Genomic DNA, 15,718 nt, shown 5'->3' on the forward strand with positions numbered 1-15,718 from the left:
GAACCCTTAAATTATATATTGGAAGAAGTTTATGTCCTTTGATATAGTCACAGAAAATGTTAGTTTACATGGATGTGATTGTTGGAAAAAGTAAATCATATGAAATGTGTTTAATGTTAAAGTATAAAATCTGTCATAGCTTTCCATGTGATGTGATAAATATCTGCACAAGTGACAAAGTCACAAGGATAACATTTCTGTTTAGAACAAAGATTTGCTAATGAAAGAAACTTGGTTTAGCTGTTAACAGATGGATCTGAAACCATTGTAATTTGTACACGATCTGATCAAATGTTGGGCCATCTTAACAATGCTTCCTAGATCAATATGTTTCTAATTCATCAATGCGTTACTTTGTCTTCTAGCCTCAACATCGACCGTAACAACTTCACACCTTAATTACAGCTCCCATTTTCTCTCTGGCAGTAGGTGCTGGCAATGTGGAATGGATGTGCTGGCATTTCCGGGGATGGGGGCAGGAAATGGGCTACTACTTGGAGTGGGGACCTCTCCGTCGGAACACTATGAGCAGGGAGGTCTGCACTATTGGTGTCGATATGATCTTTTTATTCTTCCACTAGACTCCCAGACTGCTGGAGCCTGCTCCACCTTGCCAATTTTAATGTTTCCCTTTCTACCTATCTCCTTTTAGCTATTCACATACTCTTTGTGTCTTGCATGTGTATTTGATTTCTCTCATTATGCCTCCTTTTGTCTTCTGCTAATATCACTCCTGCCGTTTAACCACATCTTCTTTTCCACCTAAGCACTTCACAGGACGCTCAATTTATTTGCCTGTGTGTGAGTTTTTCCTTTATCCCATTCCCTTGTTCTGTTACTTTTAAAATGTGGTTCTTCTGTAATATCTTCCATTCCTGAGGAAGTGTCCAAGACCTGAGACACTGACTTTTGTTTCTCCACAGATACTCCTGATCTGCGAAGTATTTCAATCTTTTTCTGTTCATGTTTTAAGGCAAGAAGTATTAGGTGATTTCGTTCTTGGAACAAAGAGGGGCAAATAACTGATTTGTGAGTAAGAGAACAACTGGGCAATAGTGACCCCAGCATTAGCTGGGTTGAATGTAAAAATAGGAAACGGTAATGAAGAGTTAAAGATAAAGATGCTGGACTTTAAAAAGGCAAAGTTCAGGGAGATAAGAAATCTGGCCCAAATTAATTGGGCAGAAAAGCCAGCAAACAGAACAACTGATTAACAGTGAGATATCGTCAAATGTGAGATAGATTTAATGCAAATTAGATATATTCCTAGAAGGCAAAAAGAGGGTGAATCAAAGGATAGATTATGTGCCTAAATAGAGAGATCAAAACTAAAATGAAACAAAAGGGAGGCATATGATAAAGGGGGAAGGGGAGAGAATCCAAGCCTGAGGAAGAGAGAGGGGAGGTTATGGTGGGGGTGGGGGGCTGGTGGGAAGGGCGAGGGAGGGAGACAATGGAAGCAAGGGAATGGGGAGGGGAAGCAGGAGGGGATGGAGTGCCAGATGCATATGTGAGACTGGTGAGTGTAATGATTCTCTGCCCATCTTGCCTATGATGCCAGATGCTGGGACTACTCTCCCAGTGCTGTCAGACTCCTGGTTTGTCCACCCCTCATAGTACAAGATCTTGGGCACCTACTCACCCTGTGCTGCCAGATCCCAGAACACCCCTTTTACTGCAGCCACATCTTGGGACTTCCTACAGTATCCAGATCCCACAATCTTTCCCCTGCCCTGAGCTTTCACATACCCTGGACTCACCTCCCAGTATTGCCAAATCCCAGGCCCTCCCATGAGTCATTCCAAATCCTAGGAGCCCCTCTGCAGTCGTACCAATCACAGAACTCTTATCCAACTTTTCCAACTACAGCACCACACCCTTTATGTTGCTAAATTCATCTCCCCTCATGTCTTCTCTGAGCTCATCTTGTCCATGAGATCTACCTCCTGCTCCCTTGAACCCATTCCCACTAAACTGCTGAACACCCAACTTCCCTTTCTGGCCCCCATTCTAATTGACATTGTAAATGGTTCCCCTTTCTCAGGTATTGTTCTCCTCTCTTTAAAAACTGCCATCATCACCCCCTCCTCAAAAATGCACACCTCTGCAAAGTTACCTCCGGAGTCCCCGGATCTATCCTTGGTCCTTCCTCTTCCTTATCGGCATGCTGCCTCTTGGCAACATCATCTGCAGACATGGGTCAGCTTCCACATCTACGCTGATGACTATCTCTCCACTACCTCTCTTGATCCCTTCACTGTCACCGTGATGTCTGACTACTTGTCCACAATTGGCCCCACTGTCCTTGCCTCCTACTGTCCCATTTCCAATCTCTCTTTCCTCTCCAAAGTCATTCAACGTGTTGTCGCCTCCCAAATCCATGTCCATCTTTTCCACAACTACATGTTTGAATTGCTCCAATCAGGTTTCTGCCCTGCCACAGTACTGAAACGGCCCTAACCAAAGTCACAAATGGCACCCTCTGTGAAAGTGACCATAAGAAACTGAAGAAATAGGAGCAAGAGTAGTCCACAAGGTGCTCAAGCCTGCTCCACCAAATCAATAAGATCATGGCTGATCTTTGACCTCAACTTCACTTTCCCGCCCGTTCCCTATATCCCTTGATTCCCCTAGAGTCCAAAAATCTATCCATCTCAGCCTTGAATATACCCAAAGACTCAGCATCCACAGCCCTCTGGGGTAGAGAATGCCAAAGATTCATAACCCTCTGAGTGAAGAAATTCCTCCTAATCTCAGTCTTAAATGGCTGACCTCTTATCCTGAGTCTATGCCCCCTAGTTCTAGACTCTCCAGCCAGGGGAAACAACCTCTCAGCGTCTACCCTGTCAAGCCCCCTCAGAATCTTATCTGTTTTAATAAGATCACCTCTCATTCTTCTAAACTCCATAGGCGCATTCTACTCAATCTCTCATCATAGGACAACCCTCTCATCCCAGGAATCAATCTAGTGAACCTTCGCCGCACCGCCTCCAAGGCAAGTATATCCTTCCTTAGATAAGGAGACCAAACTGTGCACAGTACTCCAGGTGTGGTCTCACCAAAGCCCTGTACAATTGAAGCAAGACTTCCTTACTCTTGTACTCCAACCCCCTTGCAATAAAGACCAATATGCCATTTGCCTTCCTAATTGCTTGATGTACCTGCATGCTAACTTTCTGTGTTTCTTGTATGAGGACACCCAAATCTCTCTGAACACCAACATTAAAAAGTTTCTCACCATTTAAAAAATATTCTGCTTTTCTATTCTTCCTACCAAAGTGAATAACTTCACATTTCTCCACATTATCCTCCATCTGCCACCTTATTGCCCACTCACTTAACCTGTCTGTATCCCTTTGCAGACTCTTTGTGTCCTCCTCGCAGCTTACTGTCCCACCTAGCTTTGTATCATCAGTAAACGTGGATACAGCTACACTCAGTCCCTTCATCTAAGTCATTAATATAGATTGTAATAGCTGAGGCTGTTCCTTGCAGCACTCCACTAGTTACAGCCTGCCGACCGGAAAATGACCTGTTTATCCCTACTCTATTTTCTGTCCATTAATCAATCATCTATCCATGCTAATATATTACTCCCAACCCCATGAGCCCTTACCTTGCGTAACAACCTTTTATGTGGCACTTTATTGAATACCTTTTGGAAATCCCAATATACTACACCCACGGGTTCCCTTTTATCTACCCTGCTCGTTACATCCTCAGAAAACTCTAATAAATTTGTCAAACATGATTTCCCTTTCATAAAACCAAGTTGACTCTGCCTAATCATATTATGATTTTCTAAGTGCCCTGTTACCACTTCCTCAATAATGGATTCCAGCATTTTCCCGACGACTGATGTCAGGCTAACTGGCCTGTAGTTCCCTGCTTTTTCTCCCCCTCCTTTCATGAATAGTGGTGTTGCATTTTCTACCTTCCAATCTGCTGGGTCCATTCTGGAATCTAGGGAATTTTGGAAGAGCACAACCAGTGCATCCACTATCTCTGCAGCCACCTCTTTTAGAACCCTAGGATGTAGGCCATCAGGTCCAGGGGATTTGTCAACTTTTAGTCCCATTAGTTTCTCCAGTACTTTTTATCTGCTATTATCAATTACTTTAAGTTCCTCAGTCTCATTAGACCCTTGGTTCCCCACTATTTCTGGTATGCCTTTTGTGTCTTCTACTCTGAAGACAGATACAAAATATTTGTCTAACGTCTCTGCCATTTCCTTATTCCCCATTATAATTTCTCCTCCTTAGCCACTAAGGGACCAACATTTACTTTTGCTACTCTCTTCCTTTTTACATACTTGTAGAAGCTCTTACAGTCCATTTTTATATTTCTTGATACTTTACTCTCATTTTATTTATTCCCTTTTCATCAATTTTTTGTCATAGAAATTACCTTGACCATACTGCACTATCCCTCCTTGAACCTCTCTGTAGCATTTGACACAGTTGACCATACTATCCTCTTTCAACACCTCTCCTCTGTTGGCCATCTCCGTGGGACTTCCCTTGTTTGATTCCACTCTTTGATTGCAGCCACAGCATCTCCAGCAATGGCTTTTCTTCCCGCCTACCTCCGGAGTCCCCTGATCTATCCTTGGTCCATCCTCTTCCTCATTGGCATGCTGTCCCTTGGCAACATCATCTGCAGACATGGGTCAGTTTCCACATATGCACTGATGACACTCATCTCTACCCCTCCACTACCTCTCTTGATCTCTCCACTGCCACTGTGATGTCTGACCACTTGTCCAACATCCAATCTTGGATGAGCTGCAATTTCCTCTAGCTGAACATCAGAAACTCTGTACCGGTGCCACTGACTTTTCTCCTCACAGGTTTCATCTTTTGTTGTGTAATTCAATGTTCCAAAAATAAAAAGCCCACAAACTAATTCCAATAAAATTTAAAAGCAGAACAAAGTTCTGATTAAAATTCCCATTGGGATCTGCTCATGATAATAACCAACTTTGAAAAATATTATGCTATTATTGTGAAATACAATGACAGCAATTTAGCAATGAAATTTCGGCGTTTGCACTTCTTTTCTTTCGAGCTTGTGATTTCGAAATCGTTTGCGTTTGCTTCGCTCGGTGCTTTTTGTCCCTTCACGGTAACGGTGGGCGCGTTGGCCCTCGGACCGAAGCACATTGTTGAAGAGTCGGAGCCGGAGCCGCCGCCAACATGTCCGCCAGGAATAACAACAAGTTGCCCAGTAATCTGCCCCAGCTTCAGAACCTCATTAAAAGGGACCCGCGCTCTTACACGGAGGAGGTGAGTGTCTCAGCAGCCCGGACTCCCACTTTGTACTGTTTCCAACTAGCTGTTATTCGGATAAGTTCAGCGTAAGGCCGTGTTTTCTCGTGCCCGCGGCACTCATTGTAAAGGCCGTTTTAAAGTTACAGTTACTGTCCCTCCATCAACGTGAATCAAGCCGTTACTGTCCCTCCATCAACGTGAATCAAGCCGTTATTATTAAAGGCTGTCACTTTTTTCGGAAATGTTAGGAGTAAGCTTTATCATTTCATAAAGTGATTCTCAATTGAAAACCCCATTTAAAATCTGTGGAATGCTATCTGTTATAAAATGAGCTGAGATTCCAAGATGCTTTGGGGTATTACGATCTATTGGATCAAGGTGACCCTTGTTTCAGCGCTTCTCAGTCCCTTCAGCAGGCAACGTCACCACTTCAGGTGTGGGCATCTTGGTCCGATATCCAGACACCCACATGAGCAGGCATCTGAGGAACCTAGCTGGAAAGGTCACCTGATCTGTCACTGGAAGAGCGGATGGCATTATGAAGGCAGACTCTAGCCATCCTACTTGTGCTGGGTACAGGATCTGACTGCTCACTGATCGGTGGGATGGCTGATCTAATGTTATTAGTCAAATTCTGCAGACCTTGAGAGATTGCACTCCAGAGCTCTCAGAAGCTGGTTGCAACTGTTCTCTCCAAATCTCCCCCAAAACCTGAAGACCAGTAGTGAAACAATTTGCATTGGATGCACTAACTAGTTTGGGAGCCTCTTTGTCAGGGAGAGACCGATGCAGTTGTTTATGGTGCCCCCACTTACTCCAGGTAGTGTTGCTTGTGTCAAAGTGAGGAGATGTGTTCCCTGCCATCTGTCTCAGGTCCTCCAAGATGGTCTTCAGTGCTTTTGTATTTGTGGTCCTTATCCAGTGCCCTTTTTAGAGCAGGCCCTCTAAGATCAGAGTCCTCAGGTCGGGAGCCAGGAGCCAACTTCTGCAGAGCCTCTGCTCCCTATGGTCCGATCCCACTTTCACCTTTGATTACTCCAACACCCTCATGTCTTGTGCTTCATCGAGTGAAAAACCCTAATTGGAACGATCTACAATGCTCCCGGGTGGATTTGTTTGGGCTGTGAAAAAGGGTGAATGATGACTTGAGTGAGGATATGGTTGATGGGGCAATGTTGGAAGCTCACTTCCCTCTTTTCCCTAACCTCTGCCATTTTGCTTTAGGTTATCTAGAGAAAAGAAAATTAAGAAATGTTAACATTAAGTGGCTACGATGACGGTTCCTCTGCATCTTTCAAAAAGGTGCCCGATTATGTTGCTTTCTACTATGTTTGCACTCCCAAACCATTATACACCAAAACTGTAGATAATCCAGACACACCTATAGCTGCCACTGGCCCTCTGATAGTTCAGTTTCCAACCAGTTTGACTGCATGGCTCCTCAGGATTTTCAAAGCTTTACCTCATGAGGGGTAAAAAGGTCTAGTGTTGGGGGAATTACCACCATTACCAGAGATTCCTGGATCTTATGGCCACTTGCTCCTGTGAGTGAGAAGGGAAGAAGACATGAGTATAGTAGTGAAGGCTCACACAACTGTTGTCTTCCCCATCCCCATTTGCCAACAATTCAGGGTGTATTAGGTGCCTTAACTCTCCCCTCTTTGTGCTCTCTCACCTGCCTCCACCACCGGCGTATCTGAGGTGTTGTGGCCTATATTTGTACGGCCTTCACACTTTTCAGTATTTAAAATGATCTGATCCTGCCATTTATGGCAAAGGCAGTGATGCAAGTTCACGGCATGTTGAAGTCCCTTCCTGCCTCACGTCTGGTGGCATAAGAGCATCATCAGAATTTCGAATGTACAAACTGTAGCCATGTGTGGCCTTCAAGCTCTGGCAATCCAACCTTTGAAGCCTAGACAATTCTATTCTATTCATGCCATCTACTTATTTGCTGGTTTGTTCTGTTTGAATTTTGTGAGCCTCGAGATTTGGATCGGGCTGTTGCCTCATTGGTGCATAAATCCTAAATCAGAACACTAGGATCTGTTCATATCAGGAACCTGAGATAAAGGACGTGCATTTATATAGCGCCGCCTTGAACTGCTGCAGACCCTGTGGTGAAGGTACTCCCATAGTGCTGTTGGGTAGGGAGTTCCAGGATTTTGACCCAGCGACGATGAAGGAACGGCAATATATTTCCAAGTCCGGATGGTGCATGACTTGGAGGGGAACTTGCAGGTGATGCTGTTCCCATGCGCCTGCTGCCCTTGTCCTTCTAGGTCAGGGGTGGGCAATGATATGGGCTGGAAGGCCAGTTTTGGTAAGCTGTTGAGGGCCGCACACCAATGTTCCCCCTAAGGTGCGTGGGCACGCGGTCACACACCGAGGTTCCATGCAGGCCGCCAGCTCCTGCCGCTGGAAGAGATACTGCGCATGTGTGGCTGCTGCAAACTTAAATGGACCGCTCACACACACAAAAGGGAACATTGCATAAACATAAATTCAGATAGTAGTCAGATACTATCTTAAATACACAAAATGTAGTGTAAAATAGTAAAATCTTTCGTTACTAAATGAATAAAATGATTGATCGATCGATTATATGTTGTACTGAAAGTCTTTGTGGCTGTTTGGAAGAGTGGCTTGAGTCTGCGGGGCCTCTGACGCGAAAGGTGTTTCCTTTTTAGTGTGCTGCATATGGGAGCCCGAGGATTCGCAAGGCCTGAACTACACTTGTGTTACCTGGAGTCCTTGTGCTCCGGGATCCACTCCTGTATCTAAGACGGCGATGAGAATTCCCCTGCCCTCGTAGTCTGGGTACCGGGAGAGGAAAGACGCAGCGCCGGACTCTTTCTTCGGTAAAAGATTCATCGAGATGAGCAGCCATGATGCAACTCTAAAATGAATGGGGCATATTCGAGTATGCAGTGCATTCTGGGTATGGATGTCTGCCATTGGGGCCATCGCGGAACAGATCCTTTTAAAAACGGGCCAGGGAGCATTGCCTTTGCGAATTGATAAATTGAATGAAGTATTACTGTGTTCCCTGTCTGCAGTTCAGGTCCGTCTCTGACCTATGAGAAGTGTAAGTCGATAGAGTAACGTACAGCTCGCGTTCTATTTCTGTTCCGTCCAGCGGTCCGGATAGAATGACTTGGTGAACCGGATATGGCCCGTGGGCCATATTTTGCCCACCACTGTTCTAGGTGGTAGAGGTCACAGGTTTGGGAGGTGCTGTTGAAGAAGCCTTGGCGAGATGCTGCAGTGTATCTTGTAGATGGTACGCACTGTCGCCACGGTACGCCGGTGGTGGAGGGAGTGAATGTTTAAGGTGGTGGATGGGGTGCTGATCAAGCGGACTGCTTTGTCTTGGATGGTGTCGAGCATCTTGAGTGTTGTTGGAGCTGCACTCATCAGGCAAGTGGAGAGTATTCCATCACATTCCTGACTTGTGCCTTGTAGATGGTGGAAAGGCTTTGGGGAGTCACGAGGTGAGTCACTCGCTGCAGAATACCCAGCCTCTGACCTCTTGTAGCCACAGTATTTATGTGGCTGGTCCAGTTAAGTTTCTGGTCAATGGTGACCCCCCAGGATGTTGATGGTGGAGGATTCAATGATGATAATGCTGTTGAATGTCATGGGGAAGTGGTTAGACTCTCTCTTGTTGGAGATGGTCATTGCCTGGAACTTGTTCGCGCGAATGTTGCTTGCCATTTATGAGCCCAAGCCTGAAAGTTGTCCAGGTCTTGCTGCATGCGGGCATGGACTGCTTCATTATCTGAAGAGTTATGAATGGAACTGAACACTCTGCAATCATCAGTGAACATCCCCACTTCTGACCTTATGATGGAGGTAAGATCATTGATGAAGCAACTGAAGATGGTTGAGCCTAGGACGCTGCCCTGAGGAACTCCTGCAACGATGTCCTGAGGCCGAGATGATTGGCCTCCAACAACCGCAACCATCTTCCTTTTTTGCTAGGTATGCCTCCAGCCAGTTTTCCCCCTGATTCCCATTGACTTCAGTTTTACTAGGGCTCCTTGATGCCACACTCGGTCAAATGCTGCCTTGATGTCAAGAGCAGTCACTCTCACCTCACCTCTGGAATTCTGCTTTTTTGTCCATGTTTGGACCAAGTCTGTAATGAGGTTTGGAATCAAGTGGTCCTGGCGGAACCCAAATCGGTGAGCAGGTTATTGGTGAATAAGTGCTGCTTGATAGCACTGTCGACAACCCCTTTCATCACTTTGCTGATGATTGAGTAGGCTAATAGGGCGGTAATTACCTGAATTTGATTTGTCCTGCTTTTTGTGGACAGGACATACCCAGGCATTTTTCCACTTTGTCGGGTTGATGCCAGTGTTGTAGCTGTACTGGAACATTTTGGCTAGAGGTGCGGCTAGTTCTGGAGTACAAGTCTTTAGCACTACAGCTAGGATGTTGTCAGGGCCCATAGCCTTTGCTGTGTCCAGTGCGCTCAGCCATTTCTTGATATCACGTGGAGTAAATCGAATTTGGCAGAAGACTGGCTTCTGTGATGGTGGGGACCTCAAGAGTAGGCCAATATGGATCATCCACTCGGCACTTCTGACTGAAGATGGTTGCAAATGCATCAGCCTTGTCTTTTGCACTCGCGTGCTGGGCTCCACCATCATTGAGGATGGGGATGTTCATGGAGCCTCCTCCTCTCTTTAGTTGTTTAATTGTCCACCACCATTCACGACTGGATGTGGCAGGACTGCAGAGCTTTGATCTGATCCTTTGGTTGTGGGATCGCTTAGCTCTTGTCGATGGCATGTATGTAGTCCTGTGTTGCTGCTTCACCAGGTTGGCACTTCATATTTAGTTATACCTGGTGCTGCTCCTGGCATGCTCTTCTACACTCTTCATTGAACCAGGGTTGGTCCCTGGCTTTCTGAAGTTGTCGTTACTGTTGTAATGTAGGGAAATGCGGCAGCTAGTATGTGCACAGCAAGGTCTCACCAACAGCAATGAGATACATGACCAGATAATTTGATTTTTAGTAATGTTGGTTGAGAACGAAATATTGGCTACGACACACGGAGAACTCCACCGCTGTTCTTCGAATAGTGCCACGCAATCTTTTATGGCCACCCGAGAGAGCTAATGTCTCATCTGAAAGTCGGCACTTCCAACAGTGCAGTGCGCCCTCAGTACTGCACTGAAGTGTCAGTTTAGATTGTGTGCTCAAATCTCTGGAGTGGGATTTGAACACATAACCTTCAGAGGCAAGAGTGCTACCAACTGAGCCATGGCTGCCATGTTGTAAATTAATGACTATGAATTTAATCTTCAAACGGGCCCCCAGAGCTTCCACTCACCTCTATGGCCCACTTATCCATTTTAAAGGAATCTTTTGTCTATCAAATAAATCACATTTTAAAATCAAAATGAGCAAGTGTTGCTCCTAATGCTGAGACTCGTTACATCAGGCAAATGTTTAACAGTTATGAACAGTGGCCTGTCCCTGATAAGTGGCAAAAGGTGCAGTAACAAGCATTTCTAACTCGACACTTGAGCTTTGAATAATCTAATGTACTGTAAGACTGAATTGATGAATGAATCTGCCCCCTTTCAAGCATTTTTTAAAAATTGTGTACTGTGTCCATTTAAAAGTGAATTATAATAACATTGTTCTATAATCCCTCAATGTTACCTGTACCATAGAACCTCAGAGTTACACATACTTTGGGACTGAAGGTGCCCATAATTCTAACCTGTGTATATAATACTGAAGTGATGGAAAACTCTTCAGAATTTTTTAATAGACTAGTTAATCTCCCATGTTATAGCACACGGTAACTTGGAGAATACAGTCACTCTCTTACTTGTCTCTGCTTTCTTTGTGTTTCTGTTTTTCTGTCTCCTTTTTCTGCTTTGATGTCGCTCTCTATTCCTTCTCTCCTTTCTTTTTGGGTGGTGGTGTGGCAGAGAAAAGAGTCACCAATGGCTGCAAGCTGCATTTGGGATGGGGGTTGTAGAGAAATTGTGGTCCTTAGTGGCACCTTGCCATCCCCTCCCTTCCCCCCAATAACTCCCCCACCCCTAACTCCCATCACATCCCCACCCCTAACTCCCATCACTCTTCAGACGCCCTCCGCCACTTTAACAGTTTCCAGTTTCCTGGCCCCAACCGCTTCCTTTGCACCATGGACGTACAATCCCTCTACACCTCCATCCCCCACCAGGATGGCCTGAGGGCGCTCCGCTTCTTCCTTGAACAGAGGCCCGACCAGTCCCCATCCACCACTACCCTCCTCCGCCTGGCTGAACTTGTTCTCACATTGAACAACTTCTTCTTTAACTCCACTGATTTCCTCCAAATCAAAGGTGTTGCTATGGGTACCCGCATGGGTCCTAGCTATGCCTGCCTTTTCGTGGGATATGCGGAACACACTTTGTTCCAGTCCTACTCAGGTCCCCTCCCTCACCTCTTTTTCCGATACATTGATGACTGTATCGGTGCCGTTTCCTGCTCTCGCCCCGAACTAGACAATTTCATTCACTTTGCCTCCAATTTCCACCCTTCCCTCACCTTCACATGGTCCATCTCTGACTCTTCCCTTCCCTGACTTCTCCGTCTCTATCTCTGGGGATAGGTTATTGACCAATATTCACTACAAGCCCACTGACTCCCACAGCTACCTGGACTACTCTTCCTCCCACCCTACCTCCTGTAAGGACTCTATTCCATTCTCCCAGTTTCTCTGTCTCCGCCGCATCTGCTCCGACGATGCCACCAGTGCTTCCGACATGTCTTCCTTTTTCCTCAACCGAGCATTCCCCTCTACCGTGGTTGACACGGCCCTCGACCGTATCCGTTCTACCTCCCGCACTTCTGCCCTCACCCCTGCCCCTCCCTCCCGGAACCACGATAGGGTTCCCCTTGTCCTCACCTTTCACCCCACCAGCCTCCACATTCAACGGATCATCCTCCGCCATTTCTGCTACCTCCAAAGTGATCCCACCACCAAACGCATCTTCCCCTCCCCTTTCAGCATTCCGTAGGGACCGCTCCCTCCAAGACACCCTAGTCCACTCCTCAATCACTCCCAGCACCCCTTCCCCTTCGCCTGGCACCTTCCCGTGCAAGCGCAGGAGATGTAACACCTGCCCCTATACCTCCCCCCCCCACCCCCCCCCCCTTCCCACTGTCCAGGGCCCCAAACACCCCTTCCAGGTGAAACAGCGATTTACTTGTACTTCTTGCAATCTAGTATACTGTATTCGCTACTCACGATGCGGTCTCCCCTACATTGGGGAGAGCAAACGCAGATTGGGTGACCGCTTTGCGGAACACCTCCGTTCAGTCTGTAAGGGTGACCCCGAGCTTCCGGTCGGCTGTCATTTTAATTCACCGCTCCATTCCCACTCGGACCTCACCGTCCGCGGCCTCTTGTGTTGTTCCACGGAAGCTCAACATAAACTCGAGGAACAGCACCTCATCTTCCGATCAGGCACTTTGCAGCCTTCCGGACTCAATATCGAGTTCAACAATTTCAGATCATAACCTTGGCCCCTATCACATTTTTACTTACATTTTTTTTTCCACCCCTTTGTTTTGGGTTTTCCCTCCCCCTCTTTTTTTTTTTTTACATGGCAGCTGTCTCTCATTCTGCCAGTACATTTCACACCTAATCTGAGCCGTCTTTTGTCTCTTTACTGGTCCTATCACCATCTCGTCTCGTTTTGAATACCTCTTAATGTCTATATTCACTTCTTTTGTTCTCTCCCAGTTCTGCCTTTCGATCTATTTCATTTCCTTTCCAGTTTTGAAAAAGGGTTAGACCTGAAACGTCAATTCTAATTTCTCTCCACGGATGTTGCTTGGCCTGCTGAGTTTTTCCAGCATTTTCTGTTGTAATCTTGATCATGAGTTCATTTCAAGTACATGTCCATTTGCCTTTTGAAAGTTCCTATAGCGTCTGATTCCTCCACCCTTTCTAATTGGGTGAGATATTGGGGGAACCTAATGGGTGTTAGAAATTAGAATCTGTCTCACAGGTGTAAGTGATTAACAATTACCTTTTCTAATTATCAACAGAACGCGGCTGGAGGTAATTCATTGGCTTCAAAATTCAATTTTTTTGGAAATTGAAGTAGTTAAATGAAGGAAGACACGTTTATATTTTCCCTCCTTCCCCATCCCCTTACCATAACATTTTATAAAACACAAAACAAAAGCTACAATAGGTGTCTTATTTTTTCTCAATATAAATTTTACCCGAGTAATGGTTTTGAAATTTGTCTTCTGGCTTTTCTTCAAATAATTTTGAACAATTTCTGAGCAGAAACTGCTCGATGCTAACAAATAGTATTCTTTCAGTATAGCTGACTGGCACTGATTCATTCTGAAAAATTAGATCCTAACTCTCCAAGTCCTGTTCACCCATCACCCCTGTGCTCACTGACCTACATTGGCTCCCAGTCTGGAAACGCCTCGAATTTAAAATTCTCATCCTTGTGTTCAAATTGATCCAAAGCCTCGCCCCTCCCTATCTCTGTAATCTCCTCTAGCCCTACAACCCTCCGAGATCTCGGCGCTCCTCCAATACTGGCCTCTTGTGCATCCCCGATTTCCATTGCCCCACCATTGGCGGCCATGGCTTCAGCTGCCTAGGCCCTAAGCTCTGGAATTCCCTCCCTGAACCCCTCTACCTCCCCTGCTTAAAGATGCTCCTTAAAACCTACCTCTTTGACCCAGCTTTTGGTCACCTGTCCTAATCTCTCTTTATGAGGCTCGGTGTCAAATTTTGTTTGATTACACTCCTGTGAAGCTCCTTGAGATGTTTTACTACATTAAAGGCGCTATATAAATGCAAGTTGTTGTTGTAGCTCTACTGTAGTTATCGTGAGAGGAGGTAGTTGAGATACTGGATGGGATAAAAATTGATAAAGAGGAGGTACTAGAAAGGCTGACTGTACTTAAAGTAGATAAGTCACCAGGACCAGATGGGATGCATCCTAGGTTGCTGAGGGAGTTAAGGATGGAAGTTGCGGAGGTACTGGCCATAATCTTCCAATCCTCCTTGGGTATGGGGGTGGTGCCTGAGGACTGGAGAATTGCAGATGTTACACCATTGTTCAAAAAAGGGTGTAAGGATAAAACCAGCAACTACGGATTGATCAGTTTAACCTCGGTAGTAGGGAAGCTTTTAGAAACGATAATAAGGGACAAAATTAACAGTCACTTAACAGTCACTTGGGCAAGTGTGAATTAATTAATGAAAGCCAGCACGGATTTGTTAAAGGTAAATCATGCTTAACTAACTTGATTGAATTTTTTTGATGAGGTGACCGAAAGGGTTGATGAGGGCAATGCGGTTGATGTGGTGTACATGGACTTCCAAAAGACGTTTGGTAAAGTGCCACATAATAGGCTTGCCAGCAAAGTTGAAGCCCATGGAATAAAAGGGACAGTGGCAGCATGGATACGAAATTGGCTAAGTGACAGGAAACAGAGTAGTGGTGAACGGTTGTTTTTCGGACTGGAGGAAGGAGTGGTGTTCCCCAGGAGTCGGTACTAGGACCACTGCTTTTCTTGATATATATTACTGACTTGGACTTGGGTGTACAGGGCACAATTTCAAAATTTGCAGATGACACAAAACTTGGAAGTATAGTGAACAGTGAGGAGGATAATGATAAACTTCAAGAGGACATAGACAGGCTGGTGGAATGGACGGGCACGTGGCAGATTAAATTTAATGCAGAAAAGTGCGAAGTGATACATTTTGGCAGGAAGAACGAGGAGAGGCAATATAAACTAAAGGGTACAATTCTAAAGGGAGTGGAGAAACCGAGAGACCTGAGGGTATATGTGCACCTATCGTTGAAGGTGGCAGGGCAGGTTGAGAAAGCGGTTAAAAAAGCATACGGGATCCTGGGCTTCATAAATAGAGGCATAGAGTACAAAAGCAAGGAAGTTATGATGAACCTTTAGAAAACACTGGTTCAGCCTCATCTGGAGTATTGTGTCCAATTTTGAGCACCGCACTTTAGGAAGGATGTGAAGGCCTTAGAGAGGGTGCAGAAAAGATTTACGAGAATGATTCCAGGGATGAGGGACTTCATTTACGTGGATAGACTGGAGAAGCTGGGGATGTTCTCCTTGGAACAGAGAAGGTTGAGAGGAGATTTGATAGAGGTGTTCAAAATCATGAGGGGTCTAGACAGAGTAGATAGAGAGAAACTGTTCTCATTGGCGGAAGGGTCGAGAACCAGAGGACACAGATTTAAGACGATTGGCAGAAGAACCAAAGGCATCATGATAAACCTTTTTTACGCAGCGAGTGGATATGATCTGGAATGCACTGCCTGAAAGGGTGGTGGAGGCAGATTCAATTGTGGCTTTTAAAAGGGAATTGAATAAGTACCTGAAGGTAAAAAAAAAAATGTGCAGGGCTGCGGGGCAAGGGTGGGGG

General features: G+C 45.6%; 1 protein-coding gene and 1 long non-coding RNA gene across 4 annotated transcripts in view; both read left to right on the forward strand.

Annotated features, from left to right (window-relative positions):
- LOC147123036 (uncharacterized) overlaps window positions 1-2,990 on the forward strand; it is a 54,111-nt gene extending 51,121 nt beyond the window's left edge. The window contains exons 2-3 of the long non-coding RNA XR_015073189.1: window positions 366-1,029; window positions 2,911-2,990. This is a non-coding gene — a long non-coding RNA (uncharacterized LOC147123036). The remainder of the gene's footprint in view (window positions 1-365; window positions 1,030-2,910) is intronic.
- Window positions 2,991-5,135: 2,145 nt separating this feature from the next.
- Window positions 5,136-15,718, forward strand: part of sdad1 (SDA1 domain containing 1) — a 72,461-nt gene continuing 61,878 nt past the window's right edge. For 2 of the 3 annotated variants that reach the window (XM_085964033.1, XM_085964049.1), the window contains exon 1: window positions 5,138-5,285. In XM_085964033.1, the coding sequence (XP_085820159.1) occupies window positions 5,196-5,285 (90 nt within the window). In that variant the 5' untranslated portion in view covers window positions 5,138-5,195. Of the gene's footprint in view, window positions 5,286-15,718 lie in introns of all 3 variants that reach the window. The other variant, XM_085964041.1, reaches the window with a different exon arrangement.

This window comes from Somniosus microcephalus, chromosome 2 (genome assembly GCF_052327205.1).
Source record: "Somniosus microcephalus isolate GS21.2 chromosome 2, FLI_Smic_1.0, whole genome shotgun sequence".
Taxonomy (NCBI): domain Eukaryota; kingdom Metazoa; phylum Chordata; class Chondrichthyes; order Squaliformes; family Somniosidae; genus Somniosus; species Somniosus microcephalus.